Source organism: Lampetra planeri, chromosome 11 (assembly GCF_965212315.1).
Source record: "Lampetra planeri chromosome 11, kcLamPlan1.2.h2, whole genome shotgun sequence".
NCBI classification, from domain to species: domain Eukaryota; kingdom Metazoa; phylum Chordata; class Hyperoartia; order Petromyzontiformes; family Petromyzontidae; genus Lampetra; species Lampetra planeri.
The window spans coordinates 8,975,633-8,990,549 of record NC_136117.1 but is presented as its reverse complement, the minus strand read 5'-3'; the positions used below and the strand labels follow the sequence as shown (position 1 = coordinate 8,990,549).

At 50.7% G+C, this 14,917-nt stretch overlaps 1 protein-coding gene across 1 annotated transcript in view; it reads right to left on the bottom strand.

Annotated features, from left to right (window-relative positions):
• The window catches only part of FAM107B (family with sequence similarity 107 member B), a 37,067-nt gene extending 24,204 nt beyond the window's left edge, over positions 1–12,863 (bottom strand). The window contains exons 1-2 of the mRNA XM_078598769.1: positions 12,497–12,863; positions 9,402–9,576 (exon numbers count right to left, since the gene is read on the bottom strand). Of these exons, the coding sequence (XP_078454895.1) occupies positions 9,402–9,576; positions 12,497–12,571 (250 nt within the window). The 5' untranslated portion in view covers positions 12,572–12,863. The remainder of the gene's footprint in view (positions 1–9,401; positions 9,577–12,496) is intronic.
• Between the last annotated feature and the right edge of the window lie 2,054 nt (positions 12,864–14,917).

Sequence of the window (14,917 nt, the reverse complement as noted above, 5' to 3'; positions counted from 1 at the left end):
CTTGCTTGCTTGCTTACGACCGTGTAAATCTTTCGGTCGTTTTTTAACCCACTTCCCGTGATCCAATCGAGCTGACATTTTCCACACAGACTCGTTGTGCGAGACAATTAATGTTCGTGAAAAAAAAAATCCCTAAATTTTACACTTTTTAGGCAAAACATTTTTATTTTACATATGTAATGCGGGCGAAAGCGACCTCCCGGATGTGACGTCACGAGGAGGCGGAGCCAGGTGACGTGGGTGAAGGGTAGGGGGTCCTTAAGCGCGTAAACCGGAAGGGGAAGTCAGTCGGGGTGTGAATGGAAAGGTGTGGGGCCACGCGGGCGTACGAGCCGAGGGGGCACCGTCAGAAGCGGGAGCCAACCCTGGGAACAGTAGGGAGCTACTGGGAGGTGTAAAGCTGCAGATAGAGATAGGCAGTGAGGCTGTGTGTGAGGAGCAGCGGGGTGGCTGCCAGGAGTCGCAGGAGCGACGAGAAGGCGAGACAGCACGAGGCCGTGAGAGCTGCAGCAGGAACAGCCAAGGGAGCTGTGTGAGAGTACAGCAGCGGAGCTGCTGTGGGGCTGCAAGAGCGACAAGAACAGCAGCGGGGCTGCTGATGTGGACTGGAGTGACATCGGAACCAGCACAGAGAGAATAAGAGAGACAGCCGTGTGGGAACGCAGTACGGACCGAATAAAGGACACTGAGCCAGAGAACGTGGTCAAGTCTTTTATTACACTGGGGTCAGAAGTGAAACGGCATGTCTAAGCAAGTAAGGAAGAAAATTCCCCCGGCGCCAGCATCGGCTTCTTCGTCCGACGACGACGAATTCCCTCCGACCACGGATTTTGCTGGGGTGGTGGAGGAGAGCCCTGCTGAGGCGAGCACGGGGACGGGCGTGGAAGATGTCGGCGCGATGGCGGGTCCGTCAACAACATCGGACGCTGAGCAAAGATGGCAACAGGTGGCAGAACAACTGGAGACACTCAAGGACGTCCTGGCGCATCTGTGTCACCTTGTTACGCCAAGGACGACGATGGAACGAGAAGGTGCTCCACGGGCCGCCACGTTGCCTGCCCTGCCGCCGCCATTGGCCACGCGGCAAGAAGACGCCATCTTGCGCGCTCCGCGGCGCCAAACCGCCATCTTGGCCACGCCGCGGGCCGACGCCATTTTGAATTTACCTCCACAACAACCATCATTGGAAGACGGCGTGAAGAGGAGTCGGAGTCGCCACCTTACTACAGTTAAGGAATTCTCTATCGGGGGCGATTGGAGCGCTTTCGCCTGCCGATTTTTGGCGGCGGTTCGTTCAGCAAGATGGACCGATGCAGAGGCCTTGGAAGTGTTGCCGACTCTACTGGACGACGAATCTGTGCGATTTTTCCGTTCCATAACGGCCGATAAGAAGAAGACGTTATGTGGAGTTTTTGAGGAAATGGCCGACGCCTATGAGCCACCTGACGACGCGCATCGGCGATTCGCTCAACGACAACGAGCACCCGAAGAATCGCCCGTGGCGTTCAGGGGTGCGGTGTTGGAGCTGGCCATGGCAGCATATCCTGACACGCCACAGGATCTGCTCGAGCCCCTCATATTGGGAAAAATGCTGGAGCTGTCTCGGGATCTGGGGATCCCCATGCCTGTGTGTGGGCATGAGAAGCTCACGTCCCGGGCGGCAGCAAAGTGTCTGGACGCGCAGTTTAATCTCCGTCGCTGGAAGCAAGTGGCGGCATGGACGGGTGGGCCCGTCAAGGAAGGAGGCGCGATGGGGTGGGACCCCACAAGGGCGATTTATGTGCCGGATGAGCGGGGTCCACAGGAGCTGACGGCTGCCTCCTCTCCATGGCCGGGACGCGGAAGGCCGGGGCCGCGCGCTACGCCATCGGGACGGGGCCGCCGGGACGCAGGACCTGCGCTTCGGCGCAACGAGGCCGATTGCTTCCGCTGCGGTCGTAGGGGCCATTACGCCAAAGATTGCTGGGCCCGCTTCCCGGGTCCGCCGCCGCAGGAGCCCACAACACCGGACAAGCCGACCAAGGAACCTCCGAAACAGGCATGTCGGCACGCACCAGACACTCGGCAAGGCTTTACACCTCACCCACCACCTGTGTTGCGCGATCCTATTGTTGTTGTTAAAGAACGGCCATCGACGGGGCCTTGTCATTCAGTTACGCAGTGGCGCAAATTGGCACGGAGAGTTGTCGCGGCCGCTACGGGTTCGTCCACTGTACCGGGGTCCATACAAGGTGTGGACGTGCGCATTTTGGTCGACTCGGGAGCGTCTGCGACTATTATATCGGATGTCATTTTCCATCTGTTGGGCATTCCGCCGGGGGCTGTGCGTCCGGTTTATGGGTCTTGCGTCGCTGCAAACGGGGGTAGTATGGGGATTGTGGGCCAGGTGGATGCTAAGATATCTATAGGGGATGTGTCGGCTTCGGGCGTTGTGTTAATATCGAGATCTTTGGCGGTTCCTTGCTTACTAGGCACGGATTTTTTGGCTAAGATGCCCATTTTGATTAAAATCAATGAGAATTGTATTGAATTACCGGGGGGCCGTCGAATCTCGTTTCTGCCGTCGCCCTGGGGGCGACCTGCTTCAGCCGTACAGGTGCAGGCGCTGTCCGTCGCATCTGTGGACATCCCACCTGGTTCACAGATGCTTATACCCTTGCGGTATCGGAAGCCCCTGCCCGATCGGCTAGGAGCATTAGGGGTCTTGTTGTCACCATCCGCCATGATAACAACGGGATTGGCGTTAGTTGGGGCACAGACCATCGTCCGGCCGGATCAATTACCGGTTTTACAGGTGCTTAATGCGGGGGTGGAAAACATCCGTGTTCCGGCCGGTACGGTTGTGGCACATGCCACTACGGCGTTTGCGACGCACGATTGTCCGCATCGCCGAGGAGTGGTCGCTGGTGTTTCCGAGCCAAGGGGTTCGGATAATCGTTGGATCGCTACCTTATGTGACGAAAATTCTTCCCTGTCCGTGGGGCAACGTGATGCGCTGCGTAAATTGTTGCTGACGTATTCGGATGTATTCAGCTCCGACGATTTGGATTTGGGACGCACATCGTTGCTTTCCCATCACATTGAGACGGGCGACGCTGCCCCTATTCGGTTAAATTCGCATCGGATGAGTCCAGCGGAGCGAGAACACGTTCGGGGGGCGGTGGAAGACATGTTGGCTGCGGACATTATATCGCCATCTAACAGCCCATGGGGCGCTCCTGTGGTCTTGGTTAAGAAAAAGGATGGCAACTTGAGATTTTGTGTCGATTTCCGGAAATTGAATAAGATATCAGTGGCAGATGCGTACCCCCTGCCGCGTATGGACGACTCCCTTGACGCATTGTCGGGGGCTAAGTTCTTTTCCACACTGGACCTCTCTTCGGGATTTTGGCAGCTTCCCCTTGACGAGTCCTCACGGGAGAAAACCGCATTCCGTACGCCGCAGGGGTTATTTCAATTCAACTGCCTCCCGATGGGATTGAATGCGGCCCCTGCTACGTTTCAAAGATTGATGGAGCTCGTTTTGACGGGGTTGCAGTGGGAGACGTGTCTTATATATTTGGACGATATTATTGTGTTCAGCCGCACATTTGAGGAACATTTAACGCGGCTGGAGACAGTGTTCACGAGGATGCGCTCTGCCAATTTGAAATTCAAACCAAAGAAATGCCACCTACTGCAACGGTCCGTCCGTTATTTGGGGCACATTGTGAGTGCCGAGGGGGTGTCCACAGATCCGGAAAAGACGGCGTGTGTCCGGGATTGGCCGACTCCGGCCTCTGTGGGGGATGTTCGACGGTTTTTGGGATTTGCCTCGTATTACCGAAGATTTGTGCCGGGGTTTGCGACGATTGCGAGGCCCTTGCATCTTCTTACGGGTAAAGGACGGAAATTTGTTTGGGGAGAGCCGGAAGAGGCGGCCTTTCGGAGTCTGCGCGATCTATTGGCTACGGCCCCGACATTGGATTATCCCGATTTTGATCGCCCTTTCATTCTCGATACGGACGCGAGTGACACAGGTATTGGGGCGGTATTATCACAGTCTAAAGGGGGCGTAGAGCGCGTCGTGGCGTATGGTAGCCGAGTCTTGTCGCCTGCGGAAACACGCTACTGTGTCACTCGTAGAGAACTTTTGGCGGTTGTTTTTTTCCTACGGCAATTTCGACCGTACCTTTACGGTCGTTCTTTTATTGTGCGTACGGATCATGCGGCCTTGCAATATGCACTTAAAATGGACCAGCCATCGGGACAGTGGGCACGTTGGTTGGACACGCTGCAGGAGTTTTCCTTCCAAATTCAACATCGGAAGGGAGTGCGCCATGCGAACGCTGACGCACTTTCCAGATTACCAGGGCGCGCCCCTTGTAAATGTGCGTCGGGGACGCATAGGTGTTCGCCGATTCTCAACCCCCCTCAGCCGCTCACGTTGGCCGTCGGGAAGTCGGATACTCCGATGGAACCGGGACCGACTGATGGGGTTTTGAATCTGCCGCGGTCTGTCTGGATTCGGGAACAGATGATGGACGAGTCGTTGTTGTCCATGCGGAAGCGGTCTATGAGGGACAAGGGGAGTCCGAGTTCGGCTGTGGGACCGCGAACCGCTCTCCGAGATGGTCTGCTTATGTGGCAAGAAAGGTTCCAGGAAAGCTGGCGTGTGGTGGTACCAACGTCCTTGCGATTTGAGTTGATTAGAACTCTCCATTTTGACACACTATTGCATTTAGGGGTGCAGAAGACCTTGTTGACGTTACAACGTCATTATTTTTGGCACGGCATGGCGACAGATGTCGTAGGGCACGTGCGCGCGTGCCCTGAATGCGCCCGGCGTAAGCCGCCTAAACATCCTTACGTGCCGCCTCTCCAGTCGATTCAGGTGTCTCGAGTCAATGAATTGGTGGCACTGGACATATTGGGACCCTTCCCACCATCGGCGAGGGGAAATAAATATTTGCTGGTAGGGGTCGAGTATCTCTCCCGTTGGCCGATGGCCTGGCCGTTGCCCGATCAGTCGGCCGCGGCCATCACCGACGCCTTTTTGTTTGGGTACATTATGGACAAGGGGGCGCCGGAGAGACTCCTCACGGACCAGGGCCGAAATTTCTCTTCTAAATTATTGGCTGAAGTGTGCGCAGGCCTTGGGACTAAGAAGATACGGACATCTCCATACCATCCGCAGACGGATGGTATGGTTGAGCGGCTGAACAGGACATTGTCTGCCATGCTTTGCCATACTGTGAGTGAACAGCAATCGGATTGGGATCTGCACATCCCCGGAGTGCTTTCGGCGTACAGGATGACGCCCCATGCGGCTACAGGGTATTCGCCGTTTTACCTTATGTATGGTCGGGAAAACGTGCCTCCGGTGGATGTGCAATTGGGTACTGGAGTGAAGGGACCTCGTAAACCACTCCCTGAATACATTCAGGACACGGTTCGCCGGGTTACGGAGGCGCGGGAAAACGCGCGCGTGGCTACGGCCAAAGCCCAGGCCCGGAACGAGCGGTATGCTCGGCGGTCTGAGGGGGAGTGCCCCTGGAAGGTGGGAGACCTGGCCTGGCTCCATTGCCCGCAGGTGCGGCCGGGGACCTCTCCTAAATTGCACAAACCTTGGCATGGTCCTGTGCGCCTCATTGAGGTTCCTAATCCACAGTCGGCGCGCGTTCAGTTTGGTTCTCGCCGTTGGTTTGTTCATACGTCGCGGTTGAAACCATATGTTGCTCCCCTACGTGATGCGTCATCTCCCAATGTTGCCTTGCCGGGGTCTGTTGCTGCTGACTCTGACTCTTCCCCGCCTGCGTCCATTGATCTTGCTAGAGCGCCTGTCGTACCTGTTCCAGACAGGCCGACCGTGACACCGCGGGGGAGGAGTGGGCCTGCTCGGAGGGCGCCTGCCAAGGCTGCGGGATCTTCAAGCCCGGCGACCCTTCCGACCCCGCTGCAGGCGCATTCGCCGAATATGACCAAAACTGATTCGTCAGGGACACGAGATGTCGGTGGACTTCCAATCGCAGCAGGGGAATTACCCCCTGTCATTTCTCGTGTTCCATCGCGTCCCCGTTCTACAAGTGGGCCGCCGACCGTCCGGGACGGGCCGGCGACCCGCACTCGTTCCAAATCGCTTACGTTTCGTTGATTGTATGTTGTTATTGTTCTTGTTCTTGCCGTCGTATTTATCGCATGCTTTCGTACGTTCGTCGATGTTACTTGTGTGTTGTTCTTGTTGTTATATTGCATGCTTAGTGTCCTTTAAGGGGGAAGGTCGGTTCACCGCATTATGCTTTGGTGTTGTTCAGCCGAGGTCGGCTGGGTTTTTTCTATGGGGGAGGGTGGTGTAATGCGGGCGAAAGCGACCTCCCGGATGTGACGTCACGAGGAGGCGGAGCCAGGTGACGTGGGTGAAGGGTAGGGGGTCCTTAAGCGCGTAAACCGGAAGGGGAAGTCAGTCGGGGTGTGAATGGAAAGGTGTGGGGCCACGCGGGCGTACGAGCCGAGGGGGCACCGTCAGAAGCGGGAGCCAACCCTGGGAACAGTAGGGAGCTACTGGGAGGTGTAAAGCTGCAGATAGAGATAGGCAGTGAGGCTGTGTGTGAGGAGCAGCGGGGTGGCTGCCAGGAGTCGCAGGAGCGACGAGAAGGCGAGACAGCACGAGGCCGTGAGAGCTGCAGCAGGAACAGCCAAGGGAGCTGTGTGAGAGTACAGCAGCGGAGCTGCTGTGGGGCTGCAAGAGCGACAAGAACAGCAGCGGGGCTGCTGATGTGGACTGGAGTGACATCGGAACCAGCACAGAGAGAATAAGAGAGACAGCCGTGTGGGAACGCAGTACGGACCGAATAAAGGACACTGAGCCAGAGAACGTGGTCAAGTCTTTTATTACACATATATTCAAATAGAACTCATTCAGTGTAAGAGCCCAGAGCGTAACCCCTCCACAGGCCGTGGCGGAGTAGCGCAGTTGGTAGCGCCCTCGCTTCCCATGCCAAAGGTCACGGGATCGATCCCCGCGTCCTCCACAGGCGAATATATTTTTAAATCCTTTATATTAAGTTCGCTGCCACGCATATAAAGGATTGATAGTGAAAAACTTTGTTTTTACGGGTTATACTTATTAGAACATTGCTGCTCGTGGGAGCGCAAGAGCAGAAGTCTGGCAGTGCGAGGGATTTAAATGGGTAAGATGGCCTAAACGGAGAATTATCTGCAGGGCGTTCATGTGCTTTGTGGTTATCCTCATCCACCCTAAATATAACTTGAGGCTCAGTAACTTCAGAGACAAGCTCCAACGCATATCCTGCTGTTCTGTATGCCACATTCAAAAGCGGGCTCATGCCTGCATGCCCCACAGCTGTTAAAACAACAGGTTCAGCCGGAATGAGACATCAACAACAACCCCCTACGTACATCGTCCCCCCACCCCCGCTCTGCTTTGCTGCATATATTGACACGATGATTTGTGGACTGTACGTATGAACATAAACGTTTGAACGTGCGTTGGACGGCTCTTCTGTCAATCCACTGTCGAAAGAGGGCCCTCCCCATGCCTCGATGGGACATAGGGGTCATTTGACCATACTTAACCACACTTGTCAGTGAGGGCTTGGTGAAGGCAGGGAGCATCGGCGTGGGAGCATAGGAGTACAGCATCGCATTGGAATGTTATGCACTGCTCTCTGCTGCACACCACCATGTCGCCCCTAAGCCCTAAATATACTTGTTCTATGAACGGCAGTCATCCATACAATGTCCAGGCTCAGTCGCTGCTTAGCTTTCAATTTATGTGTCATTGGCGCTAAATGCATATCTCGTTACGTAAGTACATGTAAGCCCTCAAACTAAGTGTTAAGTGGGCTATATGCATACGCCCAAATGTTTAAATGATTACAATTCACCGCCCTTTGCCTACCCAACACTGGATACAGTCCTCCCCCACGACGTATCTGTCACGTGGGTCTGTGTAGCCATACTTCGTCATACTGGTCAGTCTGGGTTTGTTGACCCTGGGTGAGGTGGATGAGGAGGTGGGGGTTCACCCGGGACCAGTGCACATATCACTCGCCACCGATGCTAGCTGTGGCTGGACACTGGATGTTTTGGCACGGCGCGTTAACCATACCGCTCACCACTTCTCTACCCTAACCTGCACGCATCTCGTTATATGTTGCAACAAAAAAACGTGCGGATGCACCATGCATCCATTAGGCACTCCCCTGTTGATGCTTGCAGCAGGGAACTGCATCGCAGTGCACTTTAACAAGGTAATGACGGAGAAGATTTCATTTTGTGCTGTGAAAGATGCCAGTTTTACGTGAACGTGGACATAGCCCATGGTCCAGCACGTCACTGCCACCTCCCCATGAAAAATAAATAAACTGCCAGCGTCTGTTTGTCCGGGCTAACATCAGAAAATCACACATTTGCATTGATTAACATGAACCCAAGACCACGTAAACTCGACAAGCCAAATGAGCATTGAGGTGGTGCTCGTCTCCTGCTTACAGACTTGAGTCAGTGGTGGAAATTCCTCATTCGTATGCCGGCAGACTTGAGCACAAATTGGTACTCGTTTTACCGACTCCCATCCAGGATTTGAACTCGCAACCTTTTGGATTGTGGGCCGTCGTTCTACCGGTTAAGATTTTAATAATTCGATATAACGACTAAAAATGCCTCCTATATTTACACAAAACGTTTCTGTCCTAATATGTAACTGAGCATTTACAAGGAAGAAAAACTAAAGGCGAAATGCAAATATGACCATGACCCACCGTTGTTACATTTGCTTGTGTGCAAAAAAAAATGTGCCAGGTCCACAAAGAGGGGCAACTTCTTGTTTACCTTCGCCACCACCCCCACACCACCCCCATTAAAAAAGAAAATGCCAGGCATGGAATGTGGCCTGGGCACGTGCGTTGATCAGTGTCACGAGCGGTCAGGTGACCTCGGCTCTGACGCACGCCGATTTCACCTGGAATTCATCTTCTTGGTTCTTTCGGTAAAGTCACGTAGAAGGGAAATAATAAAATAATAAAAATAAAACATAATAAAATAATTCTCACGACGTTTCGGCCACAACGCAAGCAGCCGTCTTCAGGTGAAGAACAGGTCTATCGGGAAGACAGCGTCTGAATGAAACGCCACCAGGCGTCTGAATGAAATACCACCAGGCTTGGAGCGTATATTTACGCTCCAAGCCTGGTGGTGTTTCATTCAGACGCTGTCTTCCCGACAGACCTGTTCTTCACCCGAGGACGGCTGCTTGCGTTGTGGCCGCAACGTCGTGAGAATTGTATTTTATTATGTTTAATTTTTATTATTTTATTATTTCCCTTCTACGTGACTTTACCGAAAGAACCAAGAAGATGAATCCCTGCAGTCACGAAAGAAGCTTTAAATCGAAATTTCACCTGGAATGTTAATCGTGTAGCGTTTGTATTTGTCGACATCCGCCGCGTCGGCTTGGTCCGTGGTCGCGTTCGCCTCGCTCGCGACGGCCGCCGTGGCTGGAGCGTCACCGGCGGTGTCCAGCAATCCGGCAGCTTTGAGAAGTTCTGGAGGCGTGTGAGCCCTCAGTGACGGCCTCTGTTCAAAGCACGGGCAGCAAACGGGCGCACTGAAAGCTCACGCGGGTTTACGCAGGCACTAAGGGGCCGTCCATAAATGACGTCACGCGTTTTTTTGGACGATTTTTGACCCCCCCCCTTCTCGTCACACGGCATTACAAAAAGTCAGAGCACATGTCAAATATGACGTCACAGAGCACTACCCCCCCCCCCACAAAATAAAACATGCTTCAAATCGCTTTGAACTATTGTCATTGTAGTGCGTATTTAATGTGGCGCTGCACTCTGATGTTGTAGGAGAAAACATTTATTAAAAAGTCTATTTAATTAAGTATTAAGTAGAACGTGGTGTCTATATTTGTATAAAGTTGCGCATTTTGATGTGACATTTCTCACCCCCCCCCCCCTCGTCACACATCGTCACAAACGTCTGACCCCCCCAGCCCCTAGGTGCGTGACGTCATTTATGGACGGCCCCCCCAAGGCTGACATTTCGCACGGAAATTAATTACATAAACGATTCCATTACTCGCGCTCAAAAAAGTAATAGCGCAATTCGCGATTGATGACTGCAAGTGTGTTCGCATTCCAATGTTTCTTAGCATCAATAGTTCAATGTGAAAATATCAATACATTATTCCCATTAAATGTATCAATATATTTACGTCCATCCATTTTAGACCATCATTCTTAAAATAGTAAACGTCGAAGTGTTATTCTTTAAATGTCTTGTCTCCTTGCATAATTGGAGGGTTATTTACGAGTGCTGTGTCCTGCATAAACGATAGGTCCCATTTTTCCCTCCATCGTCGATCGGAACATCCACTAAAACACTGTCACTGTGTTTAATGATGTTTTAATTTTCTAAAAGCCTGGGCGATAGTCTCATATTTCAGCAAATGTTTGGGCAACACGAGCAAGTCTGTTTTTTTGTTAAAGCCTTCAATTTAGTTTGATTTACTTTGGCAATGAGAAACATTGCCCCACTCTTCATTGCCACTGCAACAAAGAGAGTCGTGATAGCGCTTCGGTCGTGTCGGTGTTAGCTTCCAGAAAGCACTTCCCCCAGAACCATTTGAACCGTGGAACAGGCTTTGTTCGGTGGCTTCCAAACACTTTTCCACCCTCGCTCGGAGTGGAAGCTTCTCGACGAGTTCCCAAACGTGCCCTCAAGTGACCTCACGGATTGGCACTGTCCAGCTCGGCTGCCCACAGGGAGGCTTTCATGCACGGCCCCTCCGATGTGTGCTGTGAGCTTGTTTGGGAACGAAACGACCGTCACGTGAACGGAACGGAGAAACTGAAGAAGCGCCCAGAACACGGAGCATTTCGCCGAATTAGAACCCGAAATCACCTCGGAGGAATGTTTAATTTGTTTGCATTTCACAACACGGCGTTCGAGTCGTTCATTACCTACATACGTAGTCAGAAAGGTCGCCAAAAAAACGCATGCAACATAAACTTAATACTGTATAGTAGCTTCACAAAAAGCACACCAGGGAGAAATTCAAAGTAACAGGAGTTGTGTGCAATCAAAATAAGTATGCAAAAATCAACCCTTTTACACAAAAAAACACAGATTTACGTCAATACGGACATACTTTCCCATGCTATGAGTCTCTTGTTCCGAAAATAACATTGATCTTTGGGGAATTACGTGTCCATGTTATGGTAATGTTAACGGTCATTTTCAAGTTAAAATTCACATGTACATTTTACAAAAACAAACATTTTAACGTTACATTTGTAATATTTCCCAATGTTATCATTGGATGTGAGAGTGGCCCACGCACGCTTTCGTGTCTTTCAAGCGCGCAAACTCTCCACTAGCATCGTTGCAGATTAACGCGGCCACTTTCAACAAGAGATCTTCATAAAATTCACCATCAGCCGGGATTAATTTACTGCTGGATGACATCGTCCCCCAAGTTGCCGCCACCTCTCGCTACTTGTTGTGTTTAGTTCGTTGTCCTTCCCCCGCACCTCCGATTAGCACGGCTGGCTACGTACGGTGCGAAAGAAGTTCAACACGCAATACGTAACAAATCCACTCGGCGCCGACTGCACTCGAGTCGATTCCATCGCTCCATCTCCACGGTGTGGACGTCGCGTCTCATCATCGAGCTATGAACGTAACATCTAAATATTGTTAATTAAATTTGCCTGGCAACACACGCAAAAAACACACAAGCCTAGCAGCGCATTGCACTAACAGCCAAACGACGCGCTTCGTCGAACTCGATCATTTATTTTACGCGTGAAAAGTGCTCGCAAGTAATGTGGCATGTCCAATAAGGGCACACGATGTGAGAGCAAGTGCACGCCACCAAACAGAGCCCCCCCACCCCTACGCTATAACGATGAAAATAATACATTATGCATCGGTGGGAAGAAATAAAAAAACACACATTTGCATTGACAAACGTGCGCAAATAAGGTCGATGCAAACCTAACCGTAATTAATGCACGCTAATGGCAGTCGCTCCGTCCCATTGTGGAGTGTGCACGGTGCATTCACAAACTCCTATGACATGATCCGCGAGACCCTTTCAAAGTGAACAAGCACGGCCTCTGAAACTGCACAAAGGCACTTGTACATCAAACACCATGTTAATATGTCAATTACACGGCGTTCGACCGATTCAATTCATCTCTTGAGTGATTCCATTCGTTTGCGTTGCAGTTATTCACAAAGGTACTACTGCACGCGATTCATCATACACCGCAGCAATACATTGCGCTTCAGATGATCGGAAGGGCACAAATCCGCAGTTTACTTTTACATTGTGATTACGATGATCGGAAGAGCACAAATCCGCAGTTTACTTTTACAGCTGTTCGGGATGACATTCGCCAACAGGCAGAGTTGTACAACAAGGCGTATACGGTGTACAGATTGTGTAAACATCAGCAAGAGATACAAACAGAGAGCTTCTTACTTTTTTCAGACTGGCGTTGTTGTTCTTTTCCTGCGCTTCACGCTTCGATTTCCTCTTGCTATTCGCGGTTCCCATGCTGTTGGCTTTTTGTTTCAAAGCGAGCTTTTTTTTTTAGTCTCCTTTAAAAAAATGTTTTTACAATTTTAAACTTTCTTGCCTGCCAACCAACAACCCCGGAGCAGCAGTCGCGTTTTAAGTGAGTCACGACACCGTCGGCCGGACAGAGGTGGAAATGGGCACAAAATCCAAGCGCGTCGAAAACTTGAAAGTTTTTTTTTGAAAACTCGGCTCAGCTTCTGCTCAACCGTGATGAGACGACGAACGGACGGTAAGAGTCGCGGATCATTTCTCGGCAGAAGTTGTTTTCAGAGCTGCGGGGGCACGGACTAAATAACCAATCGCTGGAATGCTCCTCCCTTATCCACCCCCCACCACCACCACCTCCTGTTACCTGAACTACAGGCCGTGACTTGTCAATGAGGACCCATCTAAGTTGGCCACGCAGCCAGCCCCGGTGGCCGGTTCTCTCTCCGCCCGAACCAGTTTTGTGCAGTGTTGACAGATTGATGGCCGCGTCAGCCCGGTCGTGTCTACGCGTTGCATTGTTTGACCCCAAGCACGCCCGTCTGTGATCGACTCAGATCCTGTCTGTTGCTCGCATTCACAAGATTGTATCGTTGTGCACTGACATCACGTGCAAAACAAATCTCACATTTTAACATGGTAAAAAAAAACACACACGCACGAATCAACAATATAAAAAAAAGTTAATCCTACTTTGGAAAATAAACATAGGCAGAGAAAAATGTTAACCATCTATGATTTGCTGATTGGGGTAGTCTTTATAATAACCGATGGCAATTAACGGAAATAAATAATTGGAGAATTTACTGTAACAAAAAAATAAGGCTGCAAAGTTGGGCTCAAGATGATTATTGTACTGTATAAGAAAATTGAAAGGTGCGAACGAAAATGGGCAGAGGAAAATATGTGGCATCGACGCTACTGGAAAACAGCAAGGTATGTATACCATCTGAGAATTATTGAAATCAGATCAGAATAACAGTGGTGAATTTAAGATTCGAGCAACAGCAAGATGTAGTGCTTTGGGAAAAGTCGATCATAAAAAGCAACGTATCCATGTGCCTGTAGGTAAATGTTTTCAGTCAGTGCACATTACCTCCTATGATATACGAATTGTAAGCACGGCCACCCGACATTTAATGAGAAAACAGCTGAAAATTGCACGAAAGAAGCAAGGAGCTGTGTATTGTTTGGAATTACACTGAGATACAGAAAGAGATGCGTGGCTCAGAGAACACATTCATATCAGATACATAGAATGGCAGCAAAAAGGAGTTAGCATGCTCCAGAGGAAGCCCACCGAGGAGATGGAGCAATGAGATCACCTTAAATGCAGGTGTAACGATGGACTATCAATGGAACTTTGAGGAATGGTGAAGATGTGGGGAGGCCTTCATCCAGCAGTGGACGACTCATGATTTATAGCAAGGGAGGTACAATAATGTGACCTGTACCTTTGCATTTTCCGTCACTGTGGGCCTCTCCTACACTGTATTTTAAGAGGCCCTAATGTGGTTGGAATTATGGATTGATTTCGATATATGCATTCCAAACAATAACTTACTTCAGAAATAGCCGCTTTATACACATATTTTTGGCGCAAGTATGAACCTACCCATCATAACGCCGTTTCCTTCATGTGTTGTCAATGGTGGGACATTTTGTACAGCGACCTACATGCCCTTCCGTAATTAAGACCCAGCCCAGAGTGAATTGTCTTTTTAGACGTCAATTGCCCAGAAACAGGCTAAGCATAGGTGAGTGCATAAACGGGGCTGCATGTTCCAGTTAATTAGGTGTAATTTAATAACGCTGCCACGGTCAAATTATGGCTGAACATTTTATGTGTATCCATGGAGACGACGGAAAACAACAAATTTAATTAGTTGAATGTACACATCGGGGGAGGAACAGACGCTGCCACCGTGTAAATTATTAGCACACTCGACTTGCGATCAAGATATCGACTTGGACATCGGTTCGATCTCCCAGCGTGGCAGTATAAACAATGATGAAATTGTCTTAACCCCCCCTCCCCGCCTCTGTCCACATACATTAGCAGTGTAAACAGGTAACACCGCAGGTCGATCCGTGCTGTTACGCGTCAGTGCTGCCACCTTTTCCGAAATATATCCGGCCACCGTCACAAAGAGTCGGCTCCCTCTAGTGGAGGGCCTTCTGCTCGCAATCGCACGAGGAAGCACATGCAGGGCTGCTCCTTTGCTATTTGTTCCATTACCATTAAGGGAGGATGGATACGAAACACCCTTTGTAAGCAAAGGCACATTTACAATGACGTCACCAAGCCACTGCTGAACAAAAAAAACATCTGTTCAA